Source organism: Oncorhynchus keta, chromosome 31 (assembly GCF_023373465.1).
Source record: "Oncorhynchus keta strain PuntledgeMale-10-30-2019 chromosome 31, Oket_V2, whole genome shotgun sequence".
NCBI classification, from domain to species: Eukaryota; Metazoa; Chordata; class Actinopteri; order Salmoniformes; family Salmonidae; genus Oncorhynchus; species Oncorhynchus keta.
This window is the reverse complement of record NC_068451.1, coordinates 9,608,901-9,629,389: the sequence shown is the minus strand read 5'-3', so window position 1 is coordinate 9,629,389 and position 20,489 is coordinate 9,608,901. Positions and strand designations below refer to the sequence as shown.

General features: G+C 41.5%; 1 protein-coding gene across 2 annotated transcripts in view; it reads right to left on the bottom strand.

Moving 5' to 3' along the window:
- crppa (CDP-L-ribitol pyrophosphorylase A) overlaps nt 1-20,489 on the bottom strand; it is a 32,519-nt gene that overhangs the window by 5,682 nt on the left and 6,348 nt on the right. Inside the window, exons 4-10 of one of the 2 annotated variants that reach the window (XM_035745848.2) lie at nt 18,275-18,379; nt 17,905-17,950; nt 17,114-17,211; nt 14,017-14,094; nt 13,717-13,809; nt 11,130-11,267; nt 1,446-2,330 (exon numbers count right to left, since the gene is read on the bottom strand). In XM_035745848.2, coding sequence (XP_035601741.1) covers nt 2,280-2,330; nt 11,130-11,267; nt 13,717-13,809; nt 14,017-14,094; nt 17,114-17,211; nt 17,905-17,950; nt 18,275-18,379 — 609 coding nt within the window. In that variant the 3' untranslated portion in view covers nt 1,446-2,279. Of the gene's footprint in view, nt 1-1,445; nt 2,331-11,129; nt 11,268-13,716; nt 13,810-14,016; nt 14,095-17,113; nt 17,212-17,904; nt 17,951-18,274; nt 18,380-20,489 lie in introns of those variants that run through there. The other variant, XM_035745846.2, reaches the window with a different exon arrangement.

The following is a 20,489-nucleotide window of genomic DNA, read 5'->3' as shown; positions in this document are numbered from 1 at the left end:
GACAGAGCTTGAGAGGATCTATGGAGAAGAATGGGAGAAACTCCCCAAATACAGGTGGGCCAAGCTTCTAGCGACATACCCAAGACTCAAGGTTGAAATCACTGCCAAAAGTGCTTCAACAGAGTACTGAGTAAAGGGTCTGAATACCTATTTAAATGTGATCCATTTTTTATTTGTAATACAATTTTATTTTTAATACAATTTTATTTTTAACAGTTTTTGCTTTGATCTTGTGGGGTATTCTGTGTAGATTGATGAGGGAAAAAAACGATTTAATCCATTTTAGAATAAGGCTGTAACGTTACGAAATGTGGAAAAAGTGAAGTGGTCTAAATACTTTCTGAATGCACCGTATAACTGGTTTCAGAATGAAATGTAGGCCTATCCGATGACAGAAAGAGGAAACCGAGTCATAAATAATGGCAGCTCACGCAAATGACTCTGGATGGGCTTGACAGACATGGCGGGTACCTCTCCTGACCCTAGCTCACCCACTAAACTTTCCTGTCATTGGCAGAGTGTCTGTCTGTTCAGTGCTCCCCTCTTCTCTTCTTTCCACTGCTGGCACTCCAGGATGCATAAACCCCTCTCACTAATGAGGCCCTATCTGGCCCATTGTTACGAACACATGCACTCAAGTCACACACGCACACTCAACAGGTCCCTGTATATAGTCATGTTATTTTCCACTCCCTGTATATAGCCATGTTATTTTTACTCGTAATTGTTATTCACTGTGTATTTATTCGTCGTGTCACTATTTCTATTCGGAAGGGCCTGTAAGTAAGCATTTTACTGTTAGTCTACACCTGTTGTTTACGAAGCATGTGACGAATAACATTTGATTTGATTCACTTGCTGAGAGAGAGGGAATCAAATCAAATCAAATCTGAAACGGGGGGGGGTCATTTCTCCATGTCTCTAGCACCATCTAGTCAGACCCAATAAAATGTCCTCCAGGGCCGAGGTGGTTTTCCATTGGCTCTCAGTCTCACCATGTCTTCCAGAGGTTTAATATGGATGGGGAAAACAGTTGGTTGGGGTGCAACACCACACAGAAATGGGCCTCCAGTATCTCTGAGGCATAGAGAAGTGCTGAGACATGTGGAATAAAAAGACACCTGACTTGGAGAAGAAGTAAGTATTATAAAACAGGTAGTTTGGATTCTGATTGGCTGAAACAGTATACATGTAATGATTGCACTGTAATCGATGCTTGTCAAATGCCTGATCCAAATATGTGTACCAATAAATACGTATACACACTAGGTATAGTGCCCACCTGTGTTGTGGGATACAATGAAAAGTCCCAACACATGTATCTGAGACCTAGTGCTCTCACACCAAGGGTAGGTCCATTTTTTGGGACATTTCATATTAACCTAGGGAATACGAAATTAACCCAAATGAGCTTGACATATGCAGCATTAGACTAAAACCACAGAGCACTTTGATAACGGAATATAAATAGAATATATTTCACCGATATTACACATGGGGTAACCTCACTTTCCACTTTATCATGACAGTCTGCCATGGACATTCACATAGAAAATCTCCCTGACAAAAGTCCATCATTTGTACATATCAGTGGGAAGTGTCACAAGTTATACAGTATATGCCATATGTAACCCAAGAGCAGAGCATACAGTTACACTCATATAAAAGTTACTCCTCTACAGCAAATCATCCACACCTCATATTTTAATACCTAATACCTGTTCCTTCTACATGGACATGTTCACTTAAAAGGGCATCGACAAATTTACTTAGAATAGGTATCAAAAGTTAGTGACATATTGGATAAACACAAATGCTCTCTCGCGAGCACGGACACGGACACGGACACACACACACACACTAGCCTTGTTATTCCAAACTGAAACCACACGTTTACAGAATGGAACTACAAATCATTACGGAATCTATTTTTACATACTGTTTAAGAGGAGGATTTTGACAGGAGTAAGACTATACCTCTTTGAAAGAGGAGAAAACATCAGCAGACCACACAATAAGCAATCCTTTGAGTACTAGCTAACTTTACTTTTAAAATGCCACAGATGGGATCAACCTTTCCATCATGGAAGCAGAGCTGTGTATAGCAGTCCACCGCCACACATGAAGGGGCTCTTTGAAGCTTTGGGTTTTAGCAATTAGGAGTTTTAACAGTGACAATTTGCACGCCTCTGTCATTTTGAGATCTCAAGCCCCGAGGACTAGCTACCGAGGGCTCCCACTTCAGTTCCCTTCATGGATTGCCAGTGGAGCTGGAGTCCTCAGTAAAAACAGCTCATGGAAACGCTTTCAGTAGCGCCGGGCCAAGTGTCCTGGAAAGAGTTGTTAGAATCACAATAAGAAATCGTCCAAAACGTCCTGTTGAGACATACTGCATGACAAAATGTTTGGAGCGCATTGTAATGTTCTTCTATGCTTGTGGTACCGTTAGCCACGAGGGCAGTATCAGTTTCTGTGGGCTGTTTCAAACTCTTCCATGAGCAGATCCGCCTTGCTAAAAACGCTGAACATTTGCTTCTTGTTTATTATCGTCTAAAATAGTAGGCTAAAATAAGAAAAAGTTGTATAAGAAGCTCTCCCCAAATGACCTATGAGGTGAGTCCTGTTGGTACAATATGACTGGGGACGCGCGCACACACACACACACACACACACACACACACACACACACACACACACACACACACACACACACACACACACACACACACACACACACACACACACACACACACACACACACACACACACACCCACCCCTTTGGTTTAAAAGGATTGTGTTTCATCCTTCTGACAGCATGTCCTTTTCTTGGTATTGAGGACCCACCACCACCCTCCCCTCTAATTCTATGGGGAGGCGATAGCTAGGGGCTAAACAGACAGAGGGGGATAGCAGGTCTGGTTAATGTCTGGTTCAGAGACTTGATATGAGCCCAAACCTAACACCCAAGATTTGGAGTAATTTCATCCAAAGTACAGCCTACAAGGCTACTGCTTGAGCCATGCTAAATTAGGAGGATCCAACTCAACAGTTAAACCATTGACTTGGAATTAGTGATTCAGGCCAAAGGGTCTGGAGGTCAGGAAATGTGAGAGGCCGCTGGTCAATGATTTTAGGGTGAGGCGTTGAATGTGGCAAGGTGCCAGAACGTCTGCTGCACTGCATTTGAAAACGGCACGTACTGTATGAGAATTCTTATGTGCGTCGATGTTTATCCTCCACCACTTGTGTGGAACATTTGCGAGTCTCCTCAGACTTTCCAGACAAGGTAAACCGCACTTGCATTGATACATAGCTGCTTCTTAGACTCCACTGACACAACAATTGCTGTTGCACAAGCTGCTCACAGTACAGCGAGAAAACTCACTTTGAAAAGGGGTTTCCAAAATATTCTGACAAATACGGTATGTATAGACTTCCCTTTGACTAACCAAACAACAAACCCAGTCAAGATGGGACACAGAGCATTTCAGCAAAGAAAAGAAAAAGGAAGTATGTGTTTCCATAGGGTCTTTTCAGAATGAATGCTGTGTTATTTCAAGTGTGAGTGAGTGATGACTTGAATTTGGCCCACCGGCAGACATACCTCTAAACAGTAACCAGGACAATGACTCTTCAGTTATAGAGGCATGAAGACATGGGGAGGATGTATGCACTGGGACATACCAACCTCCACCCACACAAACACCCACCCACACACACACACACACACACACACACACACACACACACACACACACACACACACACACACACACACACACACACACACACACACACACACACACACCTCATTTGGTTATGATAGTAGAAAGTCCCCATATTACAGATAAACATGACACGGTCTGTATCGTAGGACATCTTAGGTCAAATACAGGTACTGGTATTTTGCTCACTGACACCCCAGACATCCCAGACATGACACACCCTGGACTTAAACCCAGTACATCCTGGTCACGGCTTAGCGTCCTCACTTCCACTCCAAACACGGAGGTAGAATGTAATCGCAGACATATCTCCCATAAGCCAGGCATATAAACACCGGTGCAACAATGTGTTTCTATATTTCTGTCAAAACAACGGCATCTCACAGACTAAACAACGAGGGGATGTGCAGGCCGTGCGGCCTACCAGATGATGAGTGTGAGACTGAGTGGGCAGGCAATGGGCCGTGAAATTGATATCAAAACAATTCACACAAAAAACAATAGGTGTTTGAGACAGACGCATCACTGACTTCAATCAAATCTAAACGTTTGGAATTGGACTCTATTCCAATCACCTTCAAAGATACAGTATCTGTAGGTAAGGATGTTCTAACATTGTAATCACATTCAATGTTTACTGTGAGGATGTTCCACAGCCCAAAACACACAATACCATATCACAGTGAGGTCTTGCCCCCAATGAAGACACAAGCACACATCTGAAAGGTGAACAAAGAAGCCTTAAAAAGGAACATGTAAAGCAAAAGTCTAATCCTTCCAGTGCCATCTCTCTCACACAACATTATAAAGACGTGTTAACTCTATCCGCCAATACTGTGGGTGGTCAATACTGTGGGTGGTCACAGCGCACAAAGCTAGTGCTAAAGTAAATTCACATATGAATACACTTTGGCATTCTTTGCCTGAGTATATGTTTACAAACTAATTTAGAGAGACCTGGAATGTATTAATCCACTATAAAAGAACATATCCTTTTGTTTGTAATAGTTCCCGTAGTTGGAATGCCATTTCCCCGATTGGGACATCTAAGTCAAGTCCTATCACTGAGAAAACTCATTGCTGGTCTATTTAAAAATCGACCAAATCAAAGCTGAGTAAACAGTGCTTTTGGTATGTCTAAGTCCTCCGCAGCCAAACTCCTGCGGTTGAGTTTCACACATATCAACACACATCTGGTGCACTCTGGGCACAAAAGATCAAGCTTGATATCCTGCAAGTCTCCTGGGTCCACATCTTCCCAAGGCCCTATGGGCCCTGGTGCACTATATAGAGGAAAGAGTGCCATTTGAGACTCACCCAGGGGGGTTCTTATCTTGGTTTCCCCAGGGATCCACAATAACAGTTACACACATCATTATGAGAAAACAAAAGAGAAGAAATTAGGCTTATGACAGGGGAAAATACTGTGTGAATGAACGGCTGCATATTGGAACATAAATCTGATGCTAACCATTAGAAGATCTACAGAAGATTGGTCAAATCTGTCAGCACTGTCGGATATGTTATTGGAGTGACGCAAAACAGCTTTCACATCGGGGTTGAGTTTTTGCAAGCACTTGATTCACTTTATCTACGGTTCATTCAGCCGTGCACTTTTCCTATGCAGTGCCTCAAATTATACAGTACACTTTTTCCAAACCCTGGTACAAGACAGATTTCAAATCAACAGAGCGAACTAACTACATGTATTTGAATTACTGTTTTAAATTACAGTTTACCTCATTCCTTGCATTCTCGCCGTGTCAGTGTAGGTCCTTCTCTAACAAAGATAAAATAGTGCTTACATTTGCCCTGTTTCACTGCATGTACAAGTAGGTAACCTGTACCAGTGTGAGGTTTGAAATGGAAATGTGTTTTTTTGCATATCCCAACTCCTCCTTAGACACCCTCGTAGACTGGGGTCACGGCCAGGGTTCAGCCATTATTCATGATGACCCTGGAGCAATTAGGGTATTAAGCAATTAAGTGCCTTGCTCAAGGACAGATTGACAGATTTTTCACCTTATCGGATCGAGGACTCAAACAAGCAACCTTTTGGTTACTAGCCCAATTCTCCAACCACTAGGCTACCTGCCACCCATATGAAAGTACTCTTGAAGGGTGCTACTCAAGATCTATTACACATCTTAGTTACCACAAATACACATGGCATCTTAGCCCAGGAGAATTGTTGAGCTGTGGTTGAGGGTGATTGGGAGCGTGCCCGAAACTACAGTGGCGGTGGTCGTCCCATGATACCCTGTGACCTCGGTGAGGGTGCACGTCCAGGTATGATTATGAGAAGGGTGTACAGTTTCGCCTGCCTACCATGCGGACGGTGGACCTAAACAGGGTAGATAATAGACCTATAAAGCCTTTCCTTTTTTCTTTCTCTCGCTTTTCTCTTTATTTGTCTCTTCTTTTCCAGGGGCTAATCTCTTCTCAGGTTTAAGGTATTCCTGGTCTGGGATCTTTGAGAAGGAAACGCGGGGCGGGTAAACATCAGGGCTCTCACTGCGGGGATTAGAGCGCCCATATATCACTGTGACAACCCTCTTTTCATGCGGTGACAGTTTTCCAAGACCCTGCGCTGGGGGAGATCCGGTGACACTTCCTATCGAAGCGGCAGCCATGGATAGGGGATACGATCAGTTTTCACACCGTCAGATCGGTTTACTGCACTAGAGCGTCTCCCAACTCTCACCACCGACAACTTCAGCCAACGGCTTAAATGGTCTGAGTGTTCAGTGTTCACACATCATGGCACACATGTCAGGTGTGCATCTTTGGTCAGGTAGAATAACACCATCGCAACAGGTCTGTGGAGGGGCTTTGATCACAGATCTTTCCACAAAGGCGGCAGTTCATTGTCCGTGACTCCATTTGTTCAGCTTGGGAGAAATCTTTACCTTAGGTAAACATAGGAATGGTTCTGCCACGCTGCATTCCAGCTGTGGGTGTTGCCTTGAATAACATGAAACCACAGTCATGGCTCCTTTAAGTAGATCAACTTTGGGTCCAAAATACATTTTCTGAAGGCCGATGTGTTGGGGATGAAGAAATTCAGAATTTTTATACACTTAAAATGACACGCATTTATTCATCTTTAAAGCTAAAATACTACTAAAATTGCCAATAATATGTGCAAAAGTGTACTGTGGCAATCCATTCTACTGGAGATAAATATAACTCAGCCCCAGACATTCAGTTCTCCATTATCCTGTACTGACTTCAGGGGGTGTCTTGTATTCCCCCAGTATGATACATAATAGAAGCATTTCAATTATCTCCATTATTATTCTTCTCTATCCCTACTTACTGTGGTTGAGAACAACCATTCATTTAACACCAAATGTGAAAACACTTAGGGAGGAACAAGAGCTGTGAAGCAGGTAATTTTGGGGTCACATTACCTCAGACGTAGACTACATTATATTTCTCCTTCTCCTCCTCTCTAAGGACAAAGTCAATACTGAGCAAAAACAGAGAATACAACCAACCAGTAATAATCCTGAAACAACAAGAACATTTAGTTTTGGGGGGGATATGAAGAAACGCAAGGGGCCAACAAAAGATCCCTGCGGGACCCCGCATGTAATATCAAAGACATAGTCTCCTAATGCAACAAAACATTGTCTCCCAATAAGATATCAGTTAAAACACTCCATTACTGGTCCTGATAAATATACTACATGGCATTCAAGTTGCAGAGTATACAATGGAGCAATAGTGAAAATGTATTCCACCATCACCAGACACCATCAGATAATTTCACTTGCAACTTCCTCTTGCTGCAGTAGGGGATCTACACTACCGGTCAAAAGTTTTATAACACCTACTCATTTAAGGGGTTTTTCTTAATTTTTGTACTATTTTATATATTGTTGAATAATAGTGAAGGCATCAAATCTATGAAATAACACATATGGAATCATGCAGTAAACAAATCCAAATATATTTCATATTTGAGATTCTTCTTTGCCTTGGTGACAGCTGTGCACACTCTTGGCATTCTTTCAACCAGCTTCATGAGTAGTCACCTGGAATGCATTTCAATTAACAGGTGTGCCTTGTTAAAAGTTCATTTGTGGAATGTCTTTCCTTCTTAATGCATTTCAGCCAATCAATTGTGTTGTGACAAGGTGGGGGGGGGGTATACAGAAGATAGACCTATTTGGTAAAAGACCAATTCCAGCGCAAATAAACAAAGAGAAAAGACAGTCCATCACTTTAAGATATGAAGGTCAGTCAAAACCGAAAATTTCAATAACTTTGAACGTTTCTTCAAGTCGCAAAAACCATCAAGCGCTATGATGAAACTGGCTCTCATGAGGACTGCCACAGGAAAGAAAGATTCAGAGTTACCTCTTCTGCAGAGAATAAGTTCATTAGAGTTACCAGCCTCAGAAATTGCAGCCCAAATAAATGCTTCACAGAGTTCAAGTAACAGACACATCTCAACATCAACTGTTCAGAGGAGACTGTGAATCAGGCCTTCGCGGCCGATTGCTGCAAAGAAACCATTAATAAAGGACACTAATAATAAGAAGAGACTTGCTTGGGCCAAGAAGCACGAGCAATGGACATTAGATCGGTGGAAATTTGTTCTTTGGTCTGGAGTCCAAATTTGAGATTTTTGGTTCCAACCGCCGTGTCTTTGTGAGACTCTGTGTGGGTGAACGGATAATCTCCGCAAGTGTATTTCAAACCATAAAGCATGGAGGAGGAGGTGAGATGGTGTGGGGGTGCTTTGCTGGTGACACCGTCTGATTTATTTAGAATTCAAGGCACACTTAACCAGCATGGCTACCACAGCATTTTGCCTTCGATACACCATCCCATCTTGTTAGGGCATAGTGGGACTATCATCTGTTTTTCAAAAGGACAATGACCCAACACACCTCCAGACTGTGTAAGGGCTATTTTACCAAGGAGAGTGATGGAGTGCTGCATCAGATGACCTGGCCTCCACAAATTCCCGACCTCAACCAAATTGGGATGGTTTGGGATGAGTCGGACCGCAGAGTGAAGGACAAGCAGCCAACAAGTGCTCAGCATATGTGGGAACTCCTTGAAGACTGTTGGATAAGTATTCCAGGTGAAGCTTGCTGAGAGAATGCCAATAGTCTGCAAAGCTGTCATCAAGGCTAAGGGTGGATATTTTAAGAATATATTTAAAACTTATTTGGTTACTACATGATTCCATTTCATAGTTTAATGTCTTCACTATTATTCTACCATGTAGAAAATATTAAAAATAAAAACCCTTGAATGAGTAGGTGTTCTAAAACTTTTGACCGATAGTGTATATTATAAGCAAGATAATGTGTTTCATTCCAGTCAGTGAAGGTTTAAAATAACAAATCTCCTCACATTCTATTAGATTCTTGGGTGATATTTCACCCCGCGTTCTCCACAGTGGAATTATTGCAGCAGTCCCATAGAATGGCCAAATGTCTTGGCATACGAGGAAATTAAACATGACAAAATCTATACTTACAAATGTCAAAGGGGAAATCAGGCGAGTCTCCAACAATAAGAACGACTGTTTTTAATAGGATATTTGAGACTGTATTTACCAGAGAGTAGGTTTACTGATCCTTATCGAGTTCTTACAACAAGAATCCCTCTACATGACAAACTAAAGAATTCCATCTCTAAACAGGGGAATTCGAGAACACCAAAAACAACATCGCTATTTAACATTTCGTTGAGAGAGAAAAACACACAACAAAACAGATAGATCAATACACTTCAATTTGTTTTCACACAATGGTAACCTAAGGTTTGCTCTATGTAATGTACAGTATAGGAACTCTACATGCAATCTTGGTTAGGTTTCCCAGTCACGGAGTTACAATGTCTGATTGAACAGGGCCTTAAGTACATTTGGGATATTGTATTAAATTACAATTCATTAAATACTGTCCAGCCCTTTGGGTGATAGGAAAATGAAATAACACAGAAGCAATGAGTTTAAGTTGTGGATGTGCATTAATATAGATATATTTGTACATATCTGGAGGCCAAGTGGACTGAAATAGGGAGTATTGGCCCTTTTTGACAAGTATGAATAAGCCCATCTGGGAAGAATTACCCTGAATATAAAAGAAAACATAACACAGTGATTTATGCAAGGTCTTAGTCGGTGTTCCACTATCTGATAAGGATAAGCATTTTCTCATAAAACTGGAACAGGAATGACTAATTAAGAGCATCACTCTCCATAGGTCAGTGGAAGACTCTGGCATGCTGGGAATCGCAGACCAAAGACAGAAACAACTGATAGCGCAATCAAACTCACATGTGAAGTAGGTGCATCACACGCTTCCCCGTAAAGAATGCAAAGCACCTTGTTTTAATAAGATGACACGTTGACGTCAAAGACCGACGGCCGCACGTTGTCAACACTCCAAAGAAAATGGAAATCCATCTTCACTCCATTACTCAGGTTGAATTCCTCCTAGCTAATGCTGACACGGCTCAAATCAAAAGAGATGTCTGAAACCTCTCTCGATCTGCCCCGAACAGTGAGGTACTGCCATTGGTTTGTGATGTGTTATTGCTGCCAGGAAATTGAAGCTGTCATTTGTCCAAATAGCTCAATCTATCACAAACACGAAGCTCACTGGCATGTATATCAATTGTTGCACAAACAAGATTGCAACTATTATATACTTATTTGTATTGTTGTTGGTTTTTTTTTGGGGGGGCTTTTCTATTGTGAGAACATCTGGCTTTTCTGTATCCTTTCCAGCTGTTGCGACCTACTGTTGTGGGTGAGTGCAACGTAGCCACAAGGCAGCAGTAATCTAATCGCTTCAGTAACACATATCCCGCCATCTCTAATCCCATGTTAGGAGTGTTTCACGTTCATATAATCATGTAAATTCCGAACAGAAACACATTTCAGGTCAACCACATCAACCCTGACAACTTCAGTGAACTTTTGACAGGCCAACGGGGAACCTCAAACACCATCCAGAGCAGAGCCTTCCCATGAGACACAGCTGACGTATGTATGCAGTAAGGGCAAACACTTGAACCCATGTGTGTGTAAGTGTAGCATGGCTTTTTCACACTTGGAGGACATCTTTATCCCTTGCATGTTTATTTTATTAAAAACAAAACAGAATATCTGTCTGGATGGAAAGGTTAAAAGGTTATATTCCACACAAGTAAGCACAAGAACAAACACACACGTCCAACATCTAACACAGACAGAATAATTAGCCTCAAGTCCAAATGCATGAGGAGGCAAGACTCGGGAACAAGGACGTACACAGTTCATTGTGTTATGTTTGGCTTTTTTGAAACGAGCATTCCAGGGGGGCTCTAAATCCATTTGAGCAGGACGTAAGACCAGGCAAATTGAAAAACAAGAAGAAAACAAGGGGGCATACCTTTGAGTGATGAAGCTGGATGCCATAGACTAAAATATTTCCGAGCTTGGCTCCTGTGGCGAGCTCCATCATGGCCGCCGGCTCTCCTCCCGTCGGCTCGCTGGCGGACAAACCGTCCTCCGACACGTTCAAATAAACCTATCAAAAGAAGCCCCGCCACACCCAGTGAGACATGCATCTCCTGCCAATAATGACACTCTCTTACAGAGACCGTGAGAATGATTAAACCTTTGGATCAATTAAAGCACATTGTTCAAAACACTCCCAAGAAAGACGTGCTGCGAATGAACAAGCATGTTTATTTAAGGTCCTAGTTTGGGAGGGATGTTGGAGGAGTGTGTTGTGGTATTCGGGGTAAACACACGTCAGATAGGACTCTGGGAGGTAGTAATGCCTCTGTTTCAGGTGGAAAGGCCTCACGGTGTTTATGTAGATAGATGGGCCCATCTTAAGACAGCATTAACCAGCACAGATGAGTCACTTAGTGTGTCATGCATGGGATGTGAAAGCATCTACACTGCTGCTGCAAAACTTAAGATTTCTAATTGGGCTGTTGACTGACGGCTCGACAGGGTAAATTCACTCCATTTATGTTTTCATATACAGGGTGTGTGTTGTAAGCTCAATGTCAAATGTGTTAATTCATCTGTTATAAACCTTCTATTATACATCATTATATGACTAAGTCAAGTATTTCTTGAATAAGTAAAGTAAGTCACTTGTCATCTATCAACATCTGTTCCAATTCAAATAAGTGATATTATTGATTTGTTTTGCTGCAGAAGGTGCCAGTTTGGCTTAAGTCTAGACGAGATCATTACCAGGCACATACTAAATCAATTGCCACGCACTCTGTGAAACTCGATTATCTCGCACTCCGATTGCCAGGTCATTGTTTAATGCTACAGACTAAGCCAAGGTTTCCTAAACCTCGGTCCTCAGGGCCCCAAGTGCACATTTTGTTTTTTTACCCTAGCACTACACAGCTGATTCAAATAATTAACTAATCATCAACTTTTGATCATTTGAATCAGTTTTTTATTGTTAGGGTATAAACAAAATATGCACCCATTGGGATTTCGAGAACCTAGTTTGAGAAACGCTGGACGAAGCCCTCAAGAAAGAACAACAAGTGCCATCGAACGCCACCCAGATATCCCTCACTGTTGATTTTGCATCCTCGCTTAAGACGGGGAAATTCTGAGATCGCTCGGTGAGCCAACTCTTGTTTTGAATTCAGCCTCCCACCTCGCTAACTCTGTTTGGAATTAAGCCTTCCCATGATGCTGATGTTCAATGTAGGACATCCTTAAGCTGCCATGAAATCAACTTAGGCCGGGAGTAAATGTATTTTTCATAAAGTGCTGGATGTGGGGGGTCCTAGGATTCTCTACCTGTGAAAAGGGCATCTGGTCCACAGTAAGAGCTGTGGGGAAAGCTCAGACACAGATGCATTTACTCTGGTGTGGTGGAGGGTGTTGCTCCCACCCTAATGCAGCCTGGAACCTAGCTCCACACCACTGGATTGGAGCTGTATGTGTGTGTGTGTGTGTGTGTGTGTGTGTGTGTGTGTGTGTGTGTGTGTGTGTGTGTGTGTGTGTGTGTGTGTGTGTGTGTGTGTGTGTGTGTGTGTGTGTGTGTGTGTGTGTGTGTGTGTGTGTGTGTGTGTGTGTACACTTGCGTGCACAGAGGTTCACTGAAGACCTAACAAGGCCTTGCAACACAAATCAAGGCAGGCGGTTTAATGAAGTTATCCTGTATGACATTTGCAATGATTAAAACCGAGTTGTTTTGAAGACGTAAAGACTCGCTTAGAAAAAAAATCCAGAATGCAACTTCCCCAAGCCCAGTGCACCTTTTTCTCCTCACTTTGTTTTGGCAGTTGTGCTGTTGCCGGGGTGAAAAGGTAAAAATCACAAAAAGTAAACAGGACCTTCATAATGTAAATGTTTATTTTGGGTTCCAATTAGATCAATTTGCAGGGGGGTTCTACTTGGGCTGTCAAGAGTTAATGTTGCTCTGTGGTTGACATTGACATCTGAAACGAGCCAAACAGTAAGTGAAAGGAGTGAAGTGCTCTCAAGGTGGGGGTATAGGGTTTCTAAACAGCAACATAGTTTTGTCAGAGGGACCAGAGGTAGACTGCAAAGTGAACCTTTTTACAAGCGGAAAAGGGTTGCCTGGCCATGTAGTACATGTACCTTGAGGAAACTAGAGCCTGCCTGGACCAGACGTGTGCTTTAGAAAACACCCAGTGCAAGTTCATTCACAGTGTGGGAAACCTGAATGAGACATGATAAACGTCCACTAAGTCCACTAAGCACAGACAACACCCATATACACAATGTTCTCTGTTAACACTGCTAACTCACCTTGTTCTGAATGTGTGCGATTGCTACTGGGATACTCAAACATCCTTAAAGCAACATGGCCAACTCACCATAAAGCAAAGTGATCAGTAAGGGGCAAAGAGCCCCAAGCATAGAGAACTGAAGACAGTCTAATTTCCAGTACCAGAACGAGTGTTGGCAACTCAATTCATATGAGGCTCTATTTACAAATATATCCCTATGTGAACTCAACTCACCCAAATAATGACCACTGGATGCAGGAGTGCTCGGTCTGCCTCCTCCAATGCACTCAGCATTTTTCCAACTTCAGAAAAGCAAGAACTGTTGACCTATGGATAAAAAATGAAAAGCAAGTGTCAGAAAAGAGCGGAATATTGTTGAGTTGTCTATCTGAACAGAAAAAAAATTGAACGTGCATAACCTTCCATTTCCAACGTGGTAATAACAAACATAACAGGAATAACAAACGATATCCATCATTTTCAAACAGGCTTAGTTATATTATGTTTTCGTAAACTCCTGAAGTGTGAACTTACAGAAACTCTAATAAAGTTCCACTCTTTTGACAGAGATTTGGCATCGTCTCCCATCAAGTCTGAGATCACATCCACCTCCTTGAAGAAAGACACAACGAAACATTTTACAGAAATACTACATTAAAAAGTGAAATAAAACCCAAATAATGATGTTAGTTAATGCAGTTAAATTCCATTGGAATGCAGGGGAGCTCAACTACAGTCCCGGAGGGATTTCCATGCTGGTATTCATTTCTCCCTGACACTTAATCAATTAATTTCAGCCAGAAAGTCTCAGTCCATACACCTGGTTACCCAATAATAAATGAGTCCCTGATTAGAAAGCAAGGACAAAACCAGCATACATTACGTAGCTCCGGGACTAGAGTTGAACACCATTGATCTTAAGCTAAATTATCTCCAAGGCTGGATGGCTCATTAGAACAAATGAAAGAGACAGGGAACCACTGCTGGGATCTCGTTGTCTCTCTGAGCTGGCAGAATGATAAAGGGTACAAAGAAGCATGGAGACAGAATTGTGGACGAGCCAAGTTCAATTTCATTACACTGTAAATCAAATCAAAATTCAGTGCAGTCCAAAATAATAAAAGCATTTTTTGTTCACTGTAATTGTGACCACATTTTAGCTGAGTATATTTCAACAAATGTAGCCCTTGAATACAAATAGAATGAAGCTGCACAACATGTCAGTGTGTCCATTTCATGTCCATCTCTTCTGTTTTCCCAGTAATTCTTCCCTGGTCCTGTCTAACATTTCATACACAAGTGGAAATAAACACAGAAACAAACACCCACACTCTGTGTTTGTCACTGACTGGGACTTGTACAATTTTAACTGTTTAGAATAACAATGACAGTTGGAAATCTAAGTGGTTACGGGAAACATGTGGAGGGTTATTTGGTCCAGAAAGATAAGTCGCCTGTGGGTTCTGAGGGAAAACCATCAGTCAGAAATGTAGATTTGCAAGATTACATTTTCTGACATGATTTAAACAAGGTTAGTTGGGCATGAAATTCTGGAATGGGATGTTTGTTCAAGAGACAGGAGGTCAAGGACCAACTACAGGACACACCAGAGAGTCCGTGACCGAGGCAGAAATCAAGTTCCAGGCTGCCAGAGGAAAAAAAGAGAACTGCCCCAAACTATGAGTTTCAATTCAGAAAGTGGTAAGATGTTACCACATTGTTTCCTAGTAAAACCATATAAATAGCAAGTCCTATAAGGCTATAAAATAAAGTGTTACCTATTACTTTTTCAAACTATGAGCTGCTTGTTTGAAATGCTGAGAAACTCAGACAAAGAGAAAGGATAGACATGATTTGAAAGTGTAGTTCAGTGAGCTTTGTCCCGGTCCAGCCTGAGCTGTTCCTCTATCTGGCTGTGTCCATGACTAAATATCTACTAGGTCAAGGTTCATATTTTGGAAAAAGGAGTGATATAATTCATGTTCTCCAAGATTGTATTTAATCTTGAGTGAATATGAAATACTATCGTATACTAAGCTCAAAATGTTAGAGATAAGGAGGGGATGGAGGTGTTCTCCCTTCATCAGATCCTCCCTTCCTATCATGACATTAATGTCTATTAGATTGGGCTCCGACACAAATTGACTCCGAGCCTAAATTTTAAAAAAAAAGAGGCAGATGTTTCAGTTGCAGCTCTAATGCATTGTCAGAATTATGTTTTAGTGGTTAAATTCCAATTCCTTAGTCTCAGGAGACTGAAATAAATGTGACACTAATAGGTTTACTTATTAATCAAAAGAATAATGAACGGCTATAAAAGCTTTTTGCTTGAATAACGTCTGGGAATGTCATTTAAAGGACAAGTGATCTGGGGTTATTGAGGAAAATACTTTTATAAACCTAAAAAAAAAGCATTTTATTTGACCAACATGTACAGAACAAGAATTAAAAGTGCTAACAAGAACATTGTTTATAATATATTACATATTAATACAATTGAATGTATATTTTGTATCTTCCACTATGATTATGGGATCACATCCATATTCATCATGCTATGAGAATCCCCTAATCATATTCTCCCCACAATAACACACACGCTGCAAAATCCTCCACCTGCGCACACACACACTGTCTGCTCGCCTCCAAGCTCCAGGACAGTTCAGGCTCTACCTCCCTTATCCCCTGTATTAGATTCATTAATGGCATTGATCACAAAGCTAATTCCGCCTCCTCCATTATCTCGCCTTTCATCTCCGTCAAATCCCTGGGAAGGATGTATCTGGTCCCAGAAACGCGTGCACCACAACACGACCCTACCGGCCAACCGAGTGAAGGGAACAATGGTTCCAATCAAAGCCAAAGCCTTAGGTTCCTAGGACCCCATACAGTACATCTCAGGGGTCTGCCATGCACCACGACAGCTAGATCCGCTGCCTGTTTGACACGTACTGCCTGATGAAGAGCTTGGCACTGCTTCACAGGAGGATGAGCTGTCTGTGCTTTCCCTGTATCACCAAAACATTTCACCTGCCATGCATTTCCACCCTGTGTTATACACACTTTCCGATATACGTAGGAAGGAAGAGACTCTCGGCGGCAATGTGGGGACGGTACGGTGGGAGGCCGGGGGTGTCTGTTTTAAAACGTATGAGAATGGAGAAGTGCAATGTGATTTGTGGAGACGATATGGCAACCTGTGTCCCCTTCACCATGACTGAGAATGAATGGGAGACATGTCATACAGGGACAGTATGGGGAAATAGGGAGCCAGTCAACATGACGGGCGAAGGGTGGCAGTGAAGAGTCATCGCTGAACACTCAATTAATCAGATAATTCCCATGGCATGAACTACATGACTGCCATCTGCTTTCCGTCATGCCGGGAGGTGGAGAGGCAGAGGGGGGATGGAGGGAGGAGGGTGTGGAAGCCTTCAGACAAGCTCCAATATAGGTCTAACAGCAGATGGCAAGTCTAACCGGGGCCCACCCAAGCGGAGCTCACATGGTCTGGGAGAGGGGGGTTGTCGGAGGGGTGGAAGAAACATCAATGTGATGATCGAATGTAAAAATCTCACAAACATTGTAATTGTAATCATAATCATCATCATCATCATAATCATCACCATACCATGTCCAAAGCGCTCATGCTCCTCTGCAGAGAGTTGGCCAGCTCTGTAGCCTGTGCAGAGCCACCTGTGACAACACAGGCCGACTGGGAGAGAGTCTCTGAAAAAGAAAGTGTACTTTGACCACTTTTGCTGCAAATCTCCGTTACTTAGCAATGATAATAATCTTTAAACATTGTGATAATTCATTTAAATCATCACCACTCGGCATCCAACTTGATTTACGTGGGGAAGTGATGTGCCAAAGACATACACACACGAAGATGTATTCTTGCATACGCTCCCAACACACACTAACAATGAATTCATTCACACACAAAGCTCTCTTGGTATAATTACTATGCTCAATATGTCATAATCCAGTTGGTCGGCCCAGGTGCATACAGAGGTAAAGAGTAGGACTGATGACTTTATGAATGTTTCCCTGACTGTGTAGAGGCCATGATGGCTCTACCGTGCCCTGACTTGTATGGATGGCGTTCACATCACAGACTGCAAACACCCTCCCTTACTTTCTGACAAACCTAAACAAGACTTCACAGAATATCTTCCTGGGAGAACAATAAAAGACTATTCTATTTCTCGTCGACATCACTCAATTCCATTCTAAACTGGCATTGTCTCACATAGGACAAAAATAAATGTGAAAAAAAACACCTCAGAAAATAGTGCTAAAATACATTAGGTCTATAAAGTATGTGGTTTTTCTGTCGGAGGCAAACGACGATAATGTAAATATTGCACTTAACAGTATAAGTTGTGTATGAAAATATATACAGATACAGTCGCATACCTTTGACAATGGACTCCGCTGCAGCCAGATCTCGTTTGTAGGTCACCTACAGGACAAATACAACTTAGTTTAACAACATTTTAGCATCACACCTGCTCTAAAAAGCATTGTTAATTTTAGTGAAAATATATTTAGATTCATAGGCCTTACCCCATTACTGGCTTAGTTAAACGCTATCAAAACCATAAAAACCCTTTACTTTCAGTTATATCAAATAGTATTACATACAATACACAATGTATGAAATCAAATCTGTACTTGTCCCTGTATAACAAACTAGTAATAAGCATACAATTAGAGCTAAGACAACGGCCTAATTTAGGCTTAAAGGCATTGTCCCAAACTGAGTTAGTGTCCCAGGCTGGCTCACCTTCCACAGGGTTGGTGGGCCCTCGATGAGCTTGGCATTGGTGCCACAGTACTGCAGAGCCAGATGAAGGCACTCGGTGCCAAACTCAAAGTCTGACTCACTGCACTATGAGGACAGGACACAAGAAACGTGGGATTGTTGAAGATGCATAACAAATTGAGTTAGTTCCCATTTCATAAAACAGAGTTGAGCAAGTCTTCTGGGGACAAACAAAGGATAGGTCACAAACTCACATCGACCATAGTTACATCTAAACAGATATTTCACCTAGTTGGCTCGGGAATTCTAACTAGTGACATTTCGGTTATTGGCCCAACGCTCTTAACCACCAGGCTACCTGCCACCCCAAATCAGAGGAGAGTTGAGTTCCTAACACTTTGGCCCAGTGCAGTGAGAACACATTGGAATCAGATTGCCGTTGCTGTAGATCGCATTGCATTGAACATTTGATATAAGCAATGAGCTCATGCCTTTTAAGATATTGTGGTGGACTACAAAGGCTAAATCAAAGTAACTCATGCTACCTGAGATAATATGCAGGCAATATTTTATCAGGATTATTTTTCTCAGGACCCTGGAACTGAAGGAGAAATTACAGGAGAAATATGACTGCGTCCTGTGGTAATTGAACCTGTAGCATTTTCTCCCGGTACAAAGGCGTGCACTGGGGACAGGATAGAGTGTCTCCCCTTTGTCTTTTCAGCCCAGAGTTCTGCCAGGCTCAATGCATGTCAAACTACAAATGTGAGGCTCACGCAGGTTTTGGGGGAAATATGTCCTACAGTGCTAATTTGACAGACACCTTACACTTTCCCAATTTTGATGGACACAAGTGGAGAGGGGGTGGGGCACTCCCCATCGTGCCAGAGCCTCTCATTTTCACAAATACACTTACATCACTACAAATTTGTCTTCATTTTCGGTAAAATTCTACTTGACTGGCCTTGACACTCTGCTTCTCTTGCACCCTGCTCTCATTTTCAGAGAGTTAAAGCCAAAACCAACAGGGCTCCCTGGAAATCTAAAATTTGTATGTGCCAGGAACCAAAATAACTGCAGACAAATGGGGCTCCAATTGGACCCATACTTCAGCTCTTAGTCAAGTCTTCCTACGTCCTTCAAAACACTGGTATCTGCATAACCATCTAAATCGAGCCAAGGTTCAAATAGCAGAGCTGTGAAGTATCTGGGCTGTTTGAAAAATAAATATGGTGAATTTTTAGAGTGACGGATTTGTGATAGACAGAAATTGTTACAACATAAAAGTTATAAGCCTATGTTTTAAGATAAGAATCCACACAAAGAAAAATGTGTTTCATTTGAAGCTTTACAGCTGGTTCTGTAATATGAGTAATAATTTGATTTGAATAATAATTTTCTTACATTAATGAATATTTTAAAATGGAAACATGAATATAGAGAATATATCATTTTTGATTTGACAAATGTTTCAATATATTGTTGAACATAATATACTCTACAGGCATATCAAAGTTCCAAAGTGGGATCTCTGCTAGTTTTAATGTTATGGACAATTGTATACAGAGAAATTGTCATAGTAGGCAATGTAACCATTCACAAAAATCCTTTTACTTGTGTCATTGCACATCCTGCAAATCACCAGCAGAGGGCAACTGTTTTGAATCGATTTTCACATTCACTGTTTGTAATGCTTACAAATTGGATCATAACGCAAACAGTAGAAGAGATCCCACTCTGGAACTTTGAAATGCCCGTGGAGTATATTATGTTCAGAAATATGAAAAATGTAGCAAATCCCCAAAAATTCTGTGTTGGGGTAATGCGTTACAAAAATATTGCATTACACTAATGCATTACTTGTATCAGTAATGGAGTAATATAACAAGTTACCGTGTTAAAATATTGTAATACTACAAGTTACTTTTTCAAGTAACTTCCAATACTGGCAAATTGGGCCACCTTGATTGGCAAAGTGGGACACTTAATTATTTATTGTAAAGGAGGATAATTGCGAGAGTAAATAATATATACATGAGTAAAAAATATATATTCGTGATAAACATAGGTATTTTTGTGGAACATTAATAATCCACACAAAATACTCTGCAATGTCAAAGTGGAAGAAATATTCTACCATTTGTAAAAGAAAAACACTAATATATCTTGATTAGATAAGTATTCTACACCCTGAGTCAACACATTTAGAATCCCCTTTGGCATTGATTACAGTTGT